This window comes from Molossus molossus, unplaced genomic scaffold, assembly GCF_014108415.1.
Source record: "Molossus molossus isolate mMolMol1 unplaced genomic scaffold, mMolMol1.p scaffold_m16_p_17, whole genome shotgun sequence".
In the NCBI taxonomy this organism is placed as follows: domain Eukaryota; kingdom Metazoa; phylum Chordata; class Mammalia; order Chiroptera; family Molossidae; genus Molossus; species Molossus molossus.
This window is the reverse complement of record NW_023425352.1, coordinates 69,106,600-69,119,741: the sequence shown is the minus strand read 5'-3', so window position 1 is coordinate 69,119,741 and position 13,142 is coordinate 69,106,600. Positions and strand designations below refer to the sequence as shown.

The 13,142-nt window shown below is 58.1% G+C and overlaps 1 protein-coding gene across 1 annotated transcript in view; it reads left to right on the top strand.

Moving 5' to 3' along the window:
* The window catches only part of WDFY4 (WDFY family member 4), a 284,390-nt gene that overhangs the window by 105,305 nt on the left and 165,943 nt on the right, over nucleotides 1-13,142 (top strand). Inside the window, exon 24 of the mRNA XM_036265310.1 lies at nucleotides 6,713-6,865. Coding sequence (XP_036121203.1) covers nucleotides 6,713-6,865 — 153 coding nt within the window. The remainder of the gene's footprint in view (nucleotides 1-6,712; nucleotides 6,866-13,142) is intronic.

The window sequence follows — 13,142 nt, the reverse complement described above, 5'->3', positions numbered from 1 at the left end:
GTGCACCGTGCCTGGCCCAGTGCTAGCGGCTCACAGCTGCAGGGAGCACCTGCCCTCCACTCGACCGTCACTGTCTGAAGGCCCAGGCGCTGCTCACCTGTGGCCAGTGTGTTACTGAGACCAGACGCTCAGGAAATATGTTAGTAATAAGTGAATGGGTATGTCTGGGTTTATATGAAACCTCAAGAATTGGGGCTTTTGGTATATATGAGTTTTTTATTTTGTTTTATATTGTTAAATCAACAGTAGTGGGATTTGTACCAGTTTAGCATTTAGAAATCCGCTGTGGCCAGGGATTTTAATAATCACTGCGAGCATTTCCAAAAAGGTACAAAGCGGTTTCTCCTCTCATGGGTATGTCGAGAAAGATGAAATAAGACACAGACCAAGATGGTTCTAGTATAAGCTGAAAGCAGCCAGTGTCCGAGAGTTTTCCAGGACCAGCGCAGCCCGCGACTCAGTGGGCACCAGCCGTCTTCCCAGGGACTCTGAGCTCCGCAGAGCCAGGACCCTCCTGTGCGCCCCAGTGTCCCTCACTGCAGCGTGGGACCTGCCGTGTCAGAGTCCTAACAAGGCTGGCCACCTGCACACGGGGCCTTGAGAGAGACAGCGTGCTAGCGATGCCACGTGGGGAGGGGCCGGAGAGCGGCCTGAAAGAGAGACTGGGAGGAGGGCCGAGGAGGGGCTGGCGCGTTGTCAGGAGACGGCAGGAGTGGCCCGTGGGTCTCTGCTCAGCTCGCAGACTGCGCGCTGCCCCTGAGACGGGACTGTGCCGGGCACGGGGATGTGGACTTGCCTGTCCTATCTGTTCAGGCTGCTCTCCCAAAACCCCGCGGCTGGTGGGTGATAGCAGCGAAGTGTCTCTGTTCTGGCGGCTGCACGTCCAAGACGGAGGTGCTGGCAGGTTCAGCACCTGCTGAGAGCCCGCTTCCTAGACAGCGCCCTTCCGTGTGTCCTCGCAGGGTGCAGGGGCAGCCTCGGGGCTCCTGCGAGGACGCTGACCTCTAGAGGCTCCGCCCTCGTGACCTCGTCACCCCCAAACGCCCCACCTCCTGACACCCTCACACTGGGGATTCGGTTCCAGCATATGAATTTATGGGGGAATAAACATTCAATTTACAGCACTAACAGGACAGACAGAAAAACATTATCACGAGACAGACTCGAACCCTGCGTTTGAGGAAAGAGCCGATGAGATTCGGGGATGTAGTATACCTTTACACATAGTGGTAGGAGGAAATCTATAATTCTTCTTATGGCTTAAAAAAGAAACATTTCAAATATGTATGTCTTCATGGAAAGTCAGGAGAGGCTGGGCCGTAGCAAGGGACGAAAATGCCGGGTAAAGAAACAAGATGCTTATTGTTGTTTGCCTTCCCTGCCTCTTTATAAAGAGGCCCCCATCCCACCACCTTGCTTTTCAGACACGTTTTCTTTTCTTCACAACCTTCTGCCCAGTTGGCATGATCTGCATACACCTGTGGCTGTGCTGCACCCTAGACACAGGCTCCATGGGGGCAGCACAGTCTGCGGGCTCCCGTGTCCCGGAGAGCACGCGGCGGACAGTGCGGGCTCCCGTGTCCCGGGCTCCCGTGTCCCGGAGAGCACGCGGTGGACAGTGGGGCTCCCGTGTCCCGGAGAGCACGCGGCGGACAGTGGGGGCTCCCGTGTCCCGGAGAGCACGCGGCGGACAGTGGGGGCTCCCGTGTCCCGGAGAGCACGCGGCGGACAGTGCGGGCTCCCGTGTCCCGGAGAGCACGCGGCGGACAGTGGGGGCTCCTGTGTCCCGGAGAGCACGCGGCGGACAGTGGGGCTCCCGTGTCCCGGGGAGCACGTGGTGGACAGTGGGGGCTCCCGTGTCCCGGGGAGCACGCGGCGGACAGTGGGGGCTCCCGTGTCCCGGGGAGCACGTGGCGGACAGTGGGGGCTCCCGTGTCCGGGAGAGCACGCGGCGGACAGTGGGGCTCCTCCCGTGTCCCGTAGAGCACGCGGCGGACAGTGCGGGCTCCCGTGTCCCGGGGAGCACGTGGTGGACAGTGGGGGCTCCCGTGTCCGGAGAGCACGCGGCGGACAGTGGGGCTCCCGTGTCCCGGGGAGCACGTGGTGGACAGTGGGGGCTCCCGTGTCCCGGGGAGCACGCGGCGGACAGTGGGGGCTCCCGTGTCCCGGGGAGCACGCGGCGGACAGTGGGGGCTCCCGTGTCCCGGGGAGCACGTGGCGGACAGTGGGGGCTCCCGTGTCCTGGAGAGCACGCGGCGGACAGTGGGGCTCCCGTGTCCCGGAGAGCACGCGGCGGACAGTGCGGGCTCCCGTGTCCCGGGGAGCACGTGGTGGACAGTGGGGGCTCCCGTGTCCCGGGGAGCACGCGGCGGACAGTGGGGGCTCCCGTGTCCCGGAGAGCACGCGGCGGACAGTGCGGGCTCATGTGTCCCGGAGAGCACGCGGCGGACAGTGGGGGCTCCCGTGTCCTGGAGAGCACGCGGCGGGCAGTGCGGGCTCCCGTGTCCCGGGGAGCACGTGGTGGACAGTGGGGCTCATGTGTCCCAGAGAGCACGCGGCGGACAGTGGGGCTCCCGTGTCCTGAAGAGCACGTGGTAGAGAGTGTGGGCTCCCGTGTCCCAAAGGGCATGCGGTAGACAGTAGGATTCAGCAGAGCTTTGTGGAGTTAGTCAGAGCATCGTAAAGAGGGTTCTCAGTTAACCAGCTTGCTCAGGAGTAGATGTCACAATGGCTTAGACTTTTCCTCTGCATCCATTCGCTGAGCTGGTGACTGGACGTGAGAGCACACGAGAGCACAAATCCTTCTGTTTGCTGTTTCTGTCAAACGTCCTTATTGCCTTCTTCTTGGACTAGGTGACATCAAAGCTTCAGGACGTGGGTTTCATGGCACGGTGAAGAAGGAAGGAAGTGTTCTAGACTGATGTTACAATGCCGGGTTCCTCCTCATGGCTGTGAGGAGGGGCAGGTGTGGGCACGGCTCAGCCGCCTGGGGGCAGAGGGGGAAGGACCGGAAATCTGCCGCGCCAGGGCGCGTGGGTTTTTATCTTGGAGATGACGAGGAATCACAGGAAGGCTTGGAGCAGGGAACTGGAATGGTTACTGGTTAGAATGACCTTTGACACCAGTGTGGATGATGGGTGAGACTTGAGCAGGAGACCGAGATAGGAGCCCCATGCCCTTCGACTGCATTCCCGACCCGGAGAGACTTGGGGTCCTTGTGAGCGACTTGGGAAGACAGCACGGGAACGCAGCAGGTGGGGGCCGGGGTGCAGCCCACAGGAAGAAGGCAGGTGTTGGGACCTCCTGTTTGAAATGTCACTGAGACATTGGAAGTAAAATGTCACGTCGGGAAGGTGGCTGGAGCTCAGAGGGGCAAGCTGGGCTGGAGGTACAAGTGTGAGAGCCACCAGCGTCATCATGAGGACATGTAATCCGAGAACAGGGATGGGTTAGTCACAGAGGAGGAGAGGACTGGAGATGAGGAGACCAGGAGCTAACCGTGTACAGGTTGGAAATGTGATCAAACCCAACAAAGGAGTTGGAGAAGAAAATCTCCATCAAAGGGAGGAGAGACTGAAGGAAATGTTGCTGAAGAATCTGAAAGAAGAGAGTATTTTGAGAAGGCCAGTGTGGTCAAATAATGCTCAGAATGGAGCAAACTAGGGACGAAGCTATTTCCCTTGGATTTGGCACCTGGAGTCATTGGCGACCTTTCTAAGGCAGGTGGACAGGTGGAGTCAGCAACCAGCGGGAGGGCTTGCAGAGGGGATGTCAGGCGGGGGCGCGGAGCGAGCAGGAGGCCACGGCTTTAAGTCAGCCTGGGAAGAGGAGCGGCAAAACGGGGTCAGAGCTAGGGGCGTTGGGGTTAAGGGGGGAGTATTTTTTTTAAGTTTTTTTTTTTCTTATTGATTTTAGAGAGAGAAGAAGGGAGAGGGAGAGATAGAAACATGGATGAGAGAGAACATCAATTGGCCACTTTCTGCATGCCCCCCCACTGGGGATCAGGCCCACAACCTGGGCGTGTGCCCTGACCAGGAATCGAACCGGCGACCTCTTGGTGCAGGGGTTGACGCTCAACCACGGAGCCACACCAGCTGGTCAAGGGAGGGGTATTTTTAAGAAGAGAAATACTAAAGCATAATTGCTGGTGGAAAGAAGTGATGGAGGGAGGGAGGGAGTAGGGGAGAGAGAGAGAGATGGAAGACTCGAGGGGTTATCCCAGGACACAGTGTCCGTGAGGTGAGGAGTGGCCTGGAGGCCAGGTAGGAGACCTTGCTTGTGAGGAAGGAATGCAGGCATTTTCTGATATGATGTTGGGCAGGTGAGAATGTTCCTGTCAGATGCCGTCTGTCTTCTCAGCAGAGTATGAGGAGGGGTGCTCAAAGGGAATGAAAGTTGGGGGAAGGAAGAACAAGAGATGAAATCATTGTCTTTGGGACAAGGAAACCAGCTTGCTAGAGAAACAGTACCAGCTGGACCTTCGACACTGATGCTGTAAAGTGAACCAGCCGGCCTGAGGGTGATTTTTCTGAAGCATCCTTCAGCCGTCCTGGTTCTGTGCTGGTGGGGAGAAGGGAGGCGTCAGACTTCAGGCGTGTCAGAGAGTCAGCCAGAGCAGTCTGAAATGACGCTGCGTGCTTGGCGATCACAGCCGTCCTCGTTCTGTGCTGGTGGGGAGAAGGGAGGCGTCAGACTTCAGACGTGTCAGAGAGTCAGCCAGAGCAGTCTGAAATGACGCTGCGTGCTTGGCGATCACAGCCGTCCTCGTTCTGTGCTGGTGGGGAGAAGGGAGGCGTCAGACTTCAGACGTGTCAGAGAGTCAGCCAGAGCAGTCTGAAATGACGCTGCGTGCTTGGCGATCACAGCCGTCCTGGTTCTGTGCTGGTGGGGAGAAGGGAGGCGTCAGACTTCAGACGTGTCAGAGAGTCAGCCGGAGCAGTCTGAAATGACGCTGCGTGCTTGCGATCACAGCCATCCTCGTTCTGTGCTGGTGGGGAGAAGGGAGGCGTCAGACTTCAGACGTGTCAGAGAGTCAGCCAGAGCAGTCTGAAATGACGCTGCGTGCTTGGCGATCACAGCCATCCTCGTTCTGTGCTGGTGGGGAGAAGGGAGGCGTCAGACTTCAGACGTGTCAGAGAGTCAGCCGGAACAGTCTGAAATGACGCTGCGTGCTTGGCGATCACAGCCGTCCTCGTTCTGTGCTGGTGGGGAGAAGGGAGGCGTCAGACTTCAGACGTGTCAGAGAGTCAGCCGGAGCAGTCTGAAATGACGCTGCATGCTTGGCGATCACAGCCGTCCTCGTTCTGTGCTGGTGGGGAGAAGGGAGGCGTCAGACTTCAGACGTGTCAGAGAGTCAGCCGGAACAGTCTGAAATGACGCTGCGTGCTTGGCGATCACAGCCGTCCTCGTTCTGTGCTGGTGGGGAGAAGGGAGGCGTCAGACTTCAGACGTGTCAGAGAGTCAGCCGGAACAGTCTGAAATGACGCTGCGTGCTTGGCGATCACAGCCGTCCTGGTTCTGTGCTGGTGGGGAGAAGGGAGGCGTCAGACTTCAGACGTGTCAGAGAGTCAGCCGGAACAGTCTGAAATGACGCTGCGTGCTTGCGATCACAGCCGTCCTCGTTCGGGCTGTTGGAGCAGAACACCATGGGCTGGGTAGCTTATAAACCACCGAGGTGACTTTTCTGATAGTTCTGGGGGCTGGGCGGTCAACAATCGGGGTGCCTGCATTGGGTGAGGGCTGATTTCTGGTTGGACCCTCACATGGCAGAGAGCGGAGAGGAAGCAAGGTCTTTTGTGCCACCTGTGAGGACAGTGATTCCATTTATGAGGACCCTGTTCTCCTCAGCTGATCCGAAGCACATCACAAAGGACCCACCTCTAACTTAGGACAAGGAAATATCACCACTTTGTGAGGCAAAGGTTTTAACACTCAGAGTTTGGAGGGCGCAGACATTCAGCCCACAACAAGTGGGACTTCCCAACGGCACATTGAAAGGGTGTGTCTGAGAGGACAGGGCAAGGGGCGGACTGTGTCGGTCAGCCGTAGGAACAGAGCTATGGAAAGGTTGAGCTGAGAACCCCCATGAGATGGATGAGAACCCAGATGCCAGTGGTTGGCTGCACATCCTGCCTTTTGTGGGGCTGAGGTCGACGGCTCCGTGAGGCCAGGAGGGATCCACTCATTGGTGTCTGAGAGGGTCTGGGCCACTGGAATCCCATGCGTCCCTCCTGGTTTGGGTGCCTGAATGTTGCTGGTTTTCCAGGGTCTGGTAACAGTCCAGTGACATGTCTGGTGGCTACAGCCTGGGGTGACATTGGGGTAACTGGGTCCGTGGGGAGTGGGTGCCCTCCTGGTGCTGTGGCAGCATGTATGCCATGGCTCTGAAAGTAGGGTCCAGAACAGCAAATGAGAAAGGCGCTGGGCATGGGAGGGAAGCAGGAGACAGTGCAGCTTCTGGAGATGCAGAGGCAGAGACTCAGGAAGGAGCAGGGGTCCCTGTGGAGAGGCCAAGCCAAGGGCAGGAAGATGGGCAGTGGTGGGGAGCGGTGCAGAGGCCGCTGCATGTGTTTCTTTGGGGAGCACAGGGAATGGGAGGCAGCACTGGAGAGCAGAGGGTTCCAGCCCAGGCTGAGCAGAGGTGCTGGGCCGGCAGGTGAAGGAGAGTCCTCGGCACGTGTAGGGCAAGCTGCCGCTGTGCTCACCTTTGCAGGTGCTGGCGCTTCTCCTGCGGAGAAAGACCTCTCTGCTCAACCATCGCGTCTTCCAGCTGATCCTCTCCATCGCGGGCACTGCCGAGCTGGGCTTCGGGTCATCCGCTGTTACTAACGTGGGAGTCTTTCAGCACATCCTCTGCAACTTTGAGGTAAAGTGGAGATGGGGTTTGAACCCTAAGGGGGTGTGTGCCGGTAAAAGAACTCTGGAGCTGCCTCTCAGTGGCCATGACTGGGAGAGAGGACCTCAACAGCATGGAGCACAGAGGTCCTGCTTTCTCGTGAGATCCTGCCGCCAGTGGGCCTGGGCAAGTCCCCTCCCTCTCTGAGCTGCAGTTCTCGCTAGTGTGAAATAGAGACCACTCTCTTCCTTAACAGGCTGGCGTGTGTCAAAGCAGACAGGATCTGGGCACGGATTTTAAAACCATAGGGCACTATAGGTGGATGTGAGGGTTTAAAAGACACATGCCAGTTCCTGGTGCCCGCTGCCACCGTGCTCCCTGAGAGCAGTGGGAGAGGTGCTGCGGGCAGGCCTGGGGCCCAAAACTGGGTGAAGCATCATTCACAGGGTGCACACTGGGTCAGATGGAGGTCTCCTGGAGTCATGGCGATACCCAGGGCACAGCCCTTCCACACAGCCACCAGGGCCTGGACGCCAGGACGGTGACACTGCAGTGGGCTGGTGTAACTCTGCTGGTATAACTGTGTGCTGGTGTGCCGGTGCAACAGTATGCTGGTGTGCCAGTGTGCGGGTATGCCGTGTGACGGTGTGCCAGTGTGCCGGTGTGCCGTGTGCTGGTGTGACAGTGTCCTGCTGTGACAGTGTCTTGCTGTGACAGTGTGCTAGTGTCATGGTGTGCCGGAGTGCCGGTGTGACGTGTCCTGCTGTGACAGTGTGCTAGTGTACCGGTGTGCTGCTGTGCTGGTGTAACTATGTGCTGGTGTGATGATGTGCCAGTGTGCCGGTGTGATGGTGTGATGGTGTAACTATGTGCTGGAGTGATGGTGTGCCAGTGTGCTGGTGTAACTGTGATGGTGTGCCAGTGTGATGGTGTGACAGTGCGCTGGTGTGCCGGTGTGACGGTGTGACGGTGTGATGGTGGCAGCACAGGGCATCTGGGGACTGGGAATGAGAACTGTCTGCTCAGCTCAGCTTTAGAGACTGGGAACTGTGGGGCGGAGTCTGGCAGAGCGCCTCCAGGGGGCACACACCAGGTAGAGTGTATGCTGTGTGCACACATGTGAGGATGAAAGCAACCACAGGGACTGAGAGCACCTGGCTAGGGAGGCACCTGGCTAGGGGAGCACCTTGGGGTGGGGGCATTGTTGCAAATAGAGATGAGGCTGGAGGGGGAGGGAGAGAAGACAGGCTGAAGATGCTAAGATGCAGGACATGAGCGTTAGTCAATATATGCTAGAGTCCATGGAAGTATTTTAAAATCTTTTTTAAAGTTAAAATTAATATATGCATATTACAGAATGCTTTAAGTTAGAGAAAAGTCGTGGGGTGGGAAATATCTATTTGAAGACCCAGACAACCTTGACTGCATCCCATTCTTTTTTAAAACTTTCTATGAATACTGTTATATTTTTTTATCGTAATCACAATCTTAGTGTAGATATTATTAGTCCTACCCTTTCCTACATAAAATCAACACTTTAAAAATTGTATTATGAATTTATAAGCATTGCTCAGGATATAATCTGTGCTGTGCCTGGGTTCGTCATCGCTCTCCTCCTGCAGCTGCTTAGACTGTTTCTGTAAGTTGTTGCTATGAATGAGTGCTGTTACACACAGTACTTTTGTGCACACTTTGCCCCACTTAAAAATTCTTTAGAGTTATTACAATAAAGGCTTTACAAATCAATTTTATATTGTCGATAAATGTTGCTGCTCCTGATACTTAGGGATGTTACCCAGAGAATGACATATTAGAATTTCAGTTTAGGTCCATTACTAAGGTTGCAGGACCCCTGCAGGGCCTGGGGCAGAGAGGGCTGCAGAAGTCCCGGCGGTGGCAGGACCCCTGCAGGGCTGGGCAGAGAGGGCTGCAGAAGTCCCGGCGGTGGCAGGACCCCTGCAGGGCTGGGCAGAGAGGGCTGCAGAAGTCCCGGCGGTGGCAGGACCCCGGCAGGAGCTGGGCAGAGAGGGCTGCAGAAGTCCCGGCGGTGGCAGGACCCCGGCAGGGCTGGGCAGAGAGGGCTGCAGAAGTCCCGGCGGTGGCAGGACCCCTGCAGGGCTGGGCAGAGAGGGCTGCAGAAGTCCCGGCGGTGGCAGGACCCCGGCAGGGCTGGGCAGAGAGGGCTGCAGAAGTCCCGGCGGTGGCAGGACCCCTGCAGGGCTGGGCAGAGAGGGCTGCAGAAGTCCCGGTGGTGGCAGGACCCCGGCAGGGCTGGGCAGAGAGGGCTGCAGAAGTCCCGGTGGTGGCAGGACCCCTGCAGGGCTGGGCAGAGAGGGCTGCAGAAGTCCCGGTGGTGGCAGGACCCCTGCAGGGCTGGGCAGAGAGGGCTGCAGAAGTCCCGGTGGTGGCAGGACCCCGGCAGGGCTGGGCAGAGAGGGCTGCAGAAGTCCCGGCGGTGGCAGGACCCCTGCAGGGCTGGGCAGAGAGGGCTGCAGAATTCCAGGCGGTGGGCAGGACCCCGGCAGGGCTGGGCAGAGAGGGCTGCAGAAGTCCCAGGCGGTGGCAGGACCCCTGCAGGGCTGGGCAGAGAGGGCTGCAGAAGTCCCGGTGGTGCAGGACCCCGGCAGGGCTGGGCAGAGATGGGCTGCAGAAGTCCCGGCGGTGGCAGGACCCCTGCAGGGCTGGGCAGAGAGGGCTGCAGAAGTCCCGGTGGTGGCAGGACCCCGGCAGGGCTGGGCAGAGAGGGCTGCAGAAGTCCCGGCGGTGGCAGGACCCCTGCAGGGCTGGGCAGAGAGGGCTGCAGAAGTCCCGGTGGTGGCAGGACCCCTGCAGGGCTGGGCAGAGAGGGCTGCAGAAGTCCCGGTGGTGGCAGGACCCCTGCAGGGCTGGGCAGAGAGGGCTGCAGAAGTCCCGGCGGTGGCAGGACCCCTGCAGGGCTGGGCAGAGAGGGCTGCAGAAGTCCCGGTGGTGGCAGGACCCCGGCAGGGCTGGGCAGAGAGGGCTGCAGAAGTCCCGGCGGTGGCAGGACCCCGGCAGGGCTGGGCAGAGAGGGCTGCAGAAGTCCCGGCGGTGGCAGGACCCCGGCAGGGCTGGGCAGAGAGGGCTGCAGAAGTCCCGGCGGTGGCAGGACCCCTGCAGGGCTGGGCAGAGAGGGCTGCAGAAGTCCCGGCGGTGGCAGGACCCCTGCAGGGCTGGGCAGAGAGGGCTGCAGAAGTCCCGGTGGTGGCAGGACCCCGGCAGGGCTGGGCAGAGAGGGCTGCAGAAGTCCCGGCGGTGGCAGGACCCCTGCAGGGCTGGGCAGAGAGGGCTGCAGAAGTCCCGGTGGTGGCAGGACCCCTGCAGGGCTGGGCAGAGAGGGCTGCAGAAGTCCCGGTGGTGGCAGGACCCCGGCAGGGCTGGGCAGAGAGGGCTGCAGAAGTCCCGGTGGTGGCAGGACCCCGGCAGGGCTGGGCAGAGAGGGCTGCAGAAGTCCCGGTGGTGGCAGGACCCCGGCAGGGCTGGGCAGAGAGGGCTGCAGAAGTCCCGGCGGTGGCAGGACCCCGGCAGGGCTGGCCAGAGAGGGCTGCAGAAGTCCAGGCGGGAGGTTTGGAAACCTGAACTGCCACCGGGCAGTATGGTCAAGAGGGTTGATGGGGATCAGGGTTCCAGTCAGAAATGACGCAGACCCGAGTGACAGGGAACACCCTGTACATCAAGTATACGAGAGGTGGCTGAACGCTGGACACAGGGAAATTTACAGTCCTCAATGTGCCCATCAGGAAAGAGAACATTTAAAGTGATTGAATAGAGGCTTCCAATCAGGAAGTTAGAAAGGTCAACAAAACAAAACAAAAAGGAAAACACAAAAACCCCAAACGGCAATTAAATAAAAACCAAATTCCACGAAAGAAGGAAGGAATCATAAAGATGAGACCATCAATTATTTAAATAGGAGAGAAGCAGACAGAAAGGATCAGCAGGGCTGATACCTGGTGCTCGCGGAGCAAACTGCAGAGACTGGTCAGGATAGAGGCAGGACGCACACTAAGTGACCCGCAAGGCGAAGGGAGAGGTGCCCGGGAAGGAACCCCCTGAAGGGAGGAAGGACGTAGGACCCGCACCTTTGCACCAATAATGTGAACACTTAGCTCATCTGACTAATCTCCCAGAAATATACGTTTCCCAGACTTACTCAGAAGGAAAGAAAAAACTCAGTTGTCCCATAACCATCCAATAAATGGAATCCCAGTTTTGGACTCTTACAAACGACATCCGCAAGGCTCGAACCCGGGCCTGGGTGTGGGTAAAGAAGCTCCCCAGGAAATAGGCCCCCTAGCCTTGAACCTCTTCCAGCTTCCTGGAGAAGGAACACGCCCAGATGATATGAGCTAATCCTGATCCCTGAACCAAAACAAAGACAGTATGGGAAATGAGAAAGTGAAGGCTGCTCATATTTATTAGTACAGCTCCCCAAACCCTAAATGAATTGTTAGCCAACTGAGCCAGGGCAGGGAGAACATTCTGGACTGGATCTGAGGATGGACAGGAGGGTGTGCAGGCCCCAGCAAGGCCTGGAGAGGGACTCCCTGCCCACAGGCACGGACACCCGGACACCCGCACCGAGGGGGCTTCCCTGTGCTGATAAAGGAGGCCCTGCCCCTTGTGTGGCCCTCATGCAGTGCTCGGGGGCACCCCTGCCCCAGCCTGGCCCAGAAACACCGGAGCAGGACCCACCCGCTCCCACTGCTGGCTCTGGGCCACCGCGGCACCGCCCTTTCCTCACGAGCTGGTGGTCTAAAGCCGAGGTTAAGAAAACAAGCAAACAGTAAAAGCCAAAGTAAAGCAAAATGAAGTAGAATAAAATACTAAGATTACAAGGAGTGAATTTCAAAAAGGAGGAGTTTCCCAAATGGCTGCCTCTCGTGTGTCCAATGACTGTCTTTGTGAGTGACTATGCCAAGTGTGCAGGGCTCTCCATGTGTCCCTTGAGGTGCGGTGACCGACTGCCCCCCCGCCCCGCCCCGCCCGGCCACATCAGCCCGCACACGCTACAGGCCGCTGCCCTGCTGCCCTCTGGTGCACTGAGCGGGGTCTGTCGGCCTGTTTCTGACTTAGAGCCATAAGCTTATTTCACTCTCATTTTCTTTGCTTTTAGTCTTTTTCTTTTAAAAAAAGTTAATGGATTCTTATTAAGTGCCCACCATGTGCTGGGTGTGGTTCTAGTCCCTGGGGTTGCGGAGGGATGGTGTCTGCCTGCATGGGCCTCATGATGGCCTGTGTCCACAGAGGCCCTTCTCCTTCCCGCATGAGAGCACGGAGCCATGGCCACCTGCTTCATTCAAGTGAGGCTGAGACTGACCCAAGGGTCACAGTCTACAGGAGGTGCCTGTCGGGGAACACGGGGTGGAGGCAAGAGGATGGCCGCATGGTCAGACGAGCAGGTTGAAGCCAGGGTTTGCCGTTCAATACACCATGTGGTCACCAGGCGCTACTAGTGTCTCTGAGCCTCAGGCTTCTCATGTACTAAATGCAGATTCACTTTAGGGCTTTGCGTGCACCTCTTGGCTCCTGCAATGGTATGATTTGTAAGTGTGAGCTCTTTTTGGTGCTAAGTGAATGCACTCTTATAATCTCACATCCGAACCTGCTAAATCTGGGGCCTTAGGAAATGACAGTATTTAGAGATGAGAAATGGGGGAACTCTGAGGGGAAGTGCAAGTGAGACCTGAAGGCTGCCGTCGGCGTGGTCCGAGGATGCTCAGCAGCTGCGTCCTGTTTACTGTGCGTGGCAGCAACCCGAGCGGTAGGCTTCCCTCTGTGACTCTCGCGCACAGCTGGGTGAGTCCGGCTCCGGGGAACAGGACAAGGGACTGGCTGTGCTGCAGGTTTTCTGAAGAAGGTGTTGTGTGCACAGTTGGGTGTGTGGTTGCCATAGGGTAAAACCAGACAGGTGAGACCCAGCCTCTGACTCCAGTCTACCACTTGCAGGTGGTGAGCGTGACTTGTCACTCAACTGGGCTGTCTCAGCCTCTATTTTCCCATCCCTAACGTGGGACACCGGCATTTGCAGGATGAGATGACTGGTGTGTGGACACAGGGCTGCAGGGCCAGGGGGGCAGACACTGGTTAGCAGTGTCCTTGGTTGCTGTCTAGACCCCTCGTGAAGTGCGGGGCAGCCGCAGAGGGGAGGTGCTGTTTGAGCTTCCCCGGGGGCAAAGCCTCTACATCGGCCAAGAGGTTTGGCCTGGTCCAGGGGTGGAAAGTTGTGTCCGTGACTCGAAGCCGAGGAGACGTGGCACACGTTCCCACTGCCTGGAACCCTTCGTCG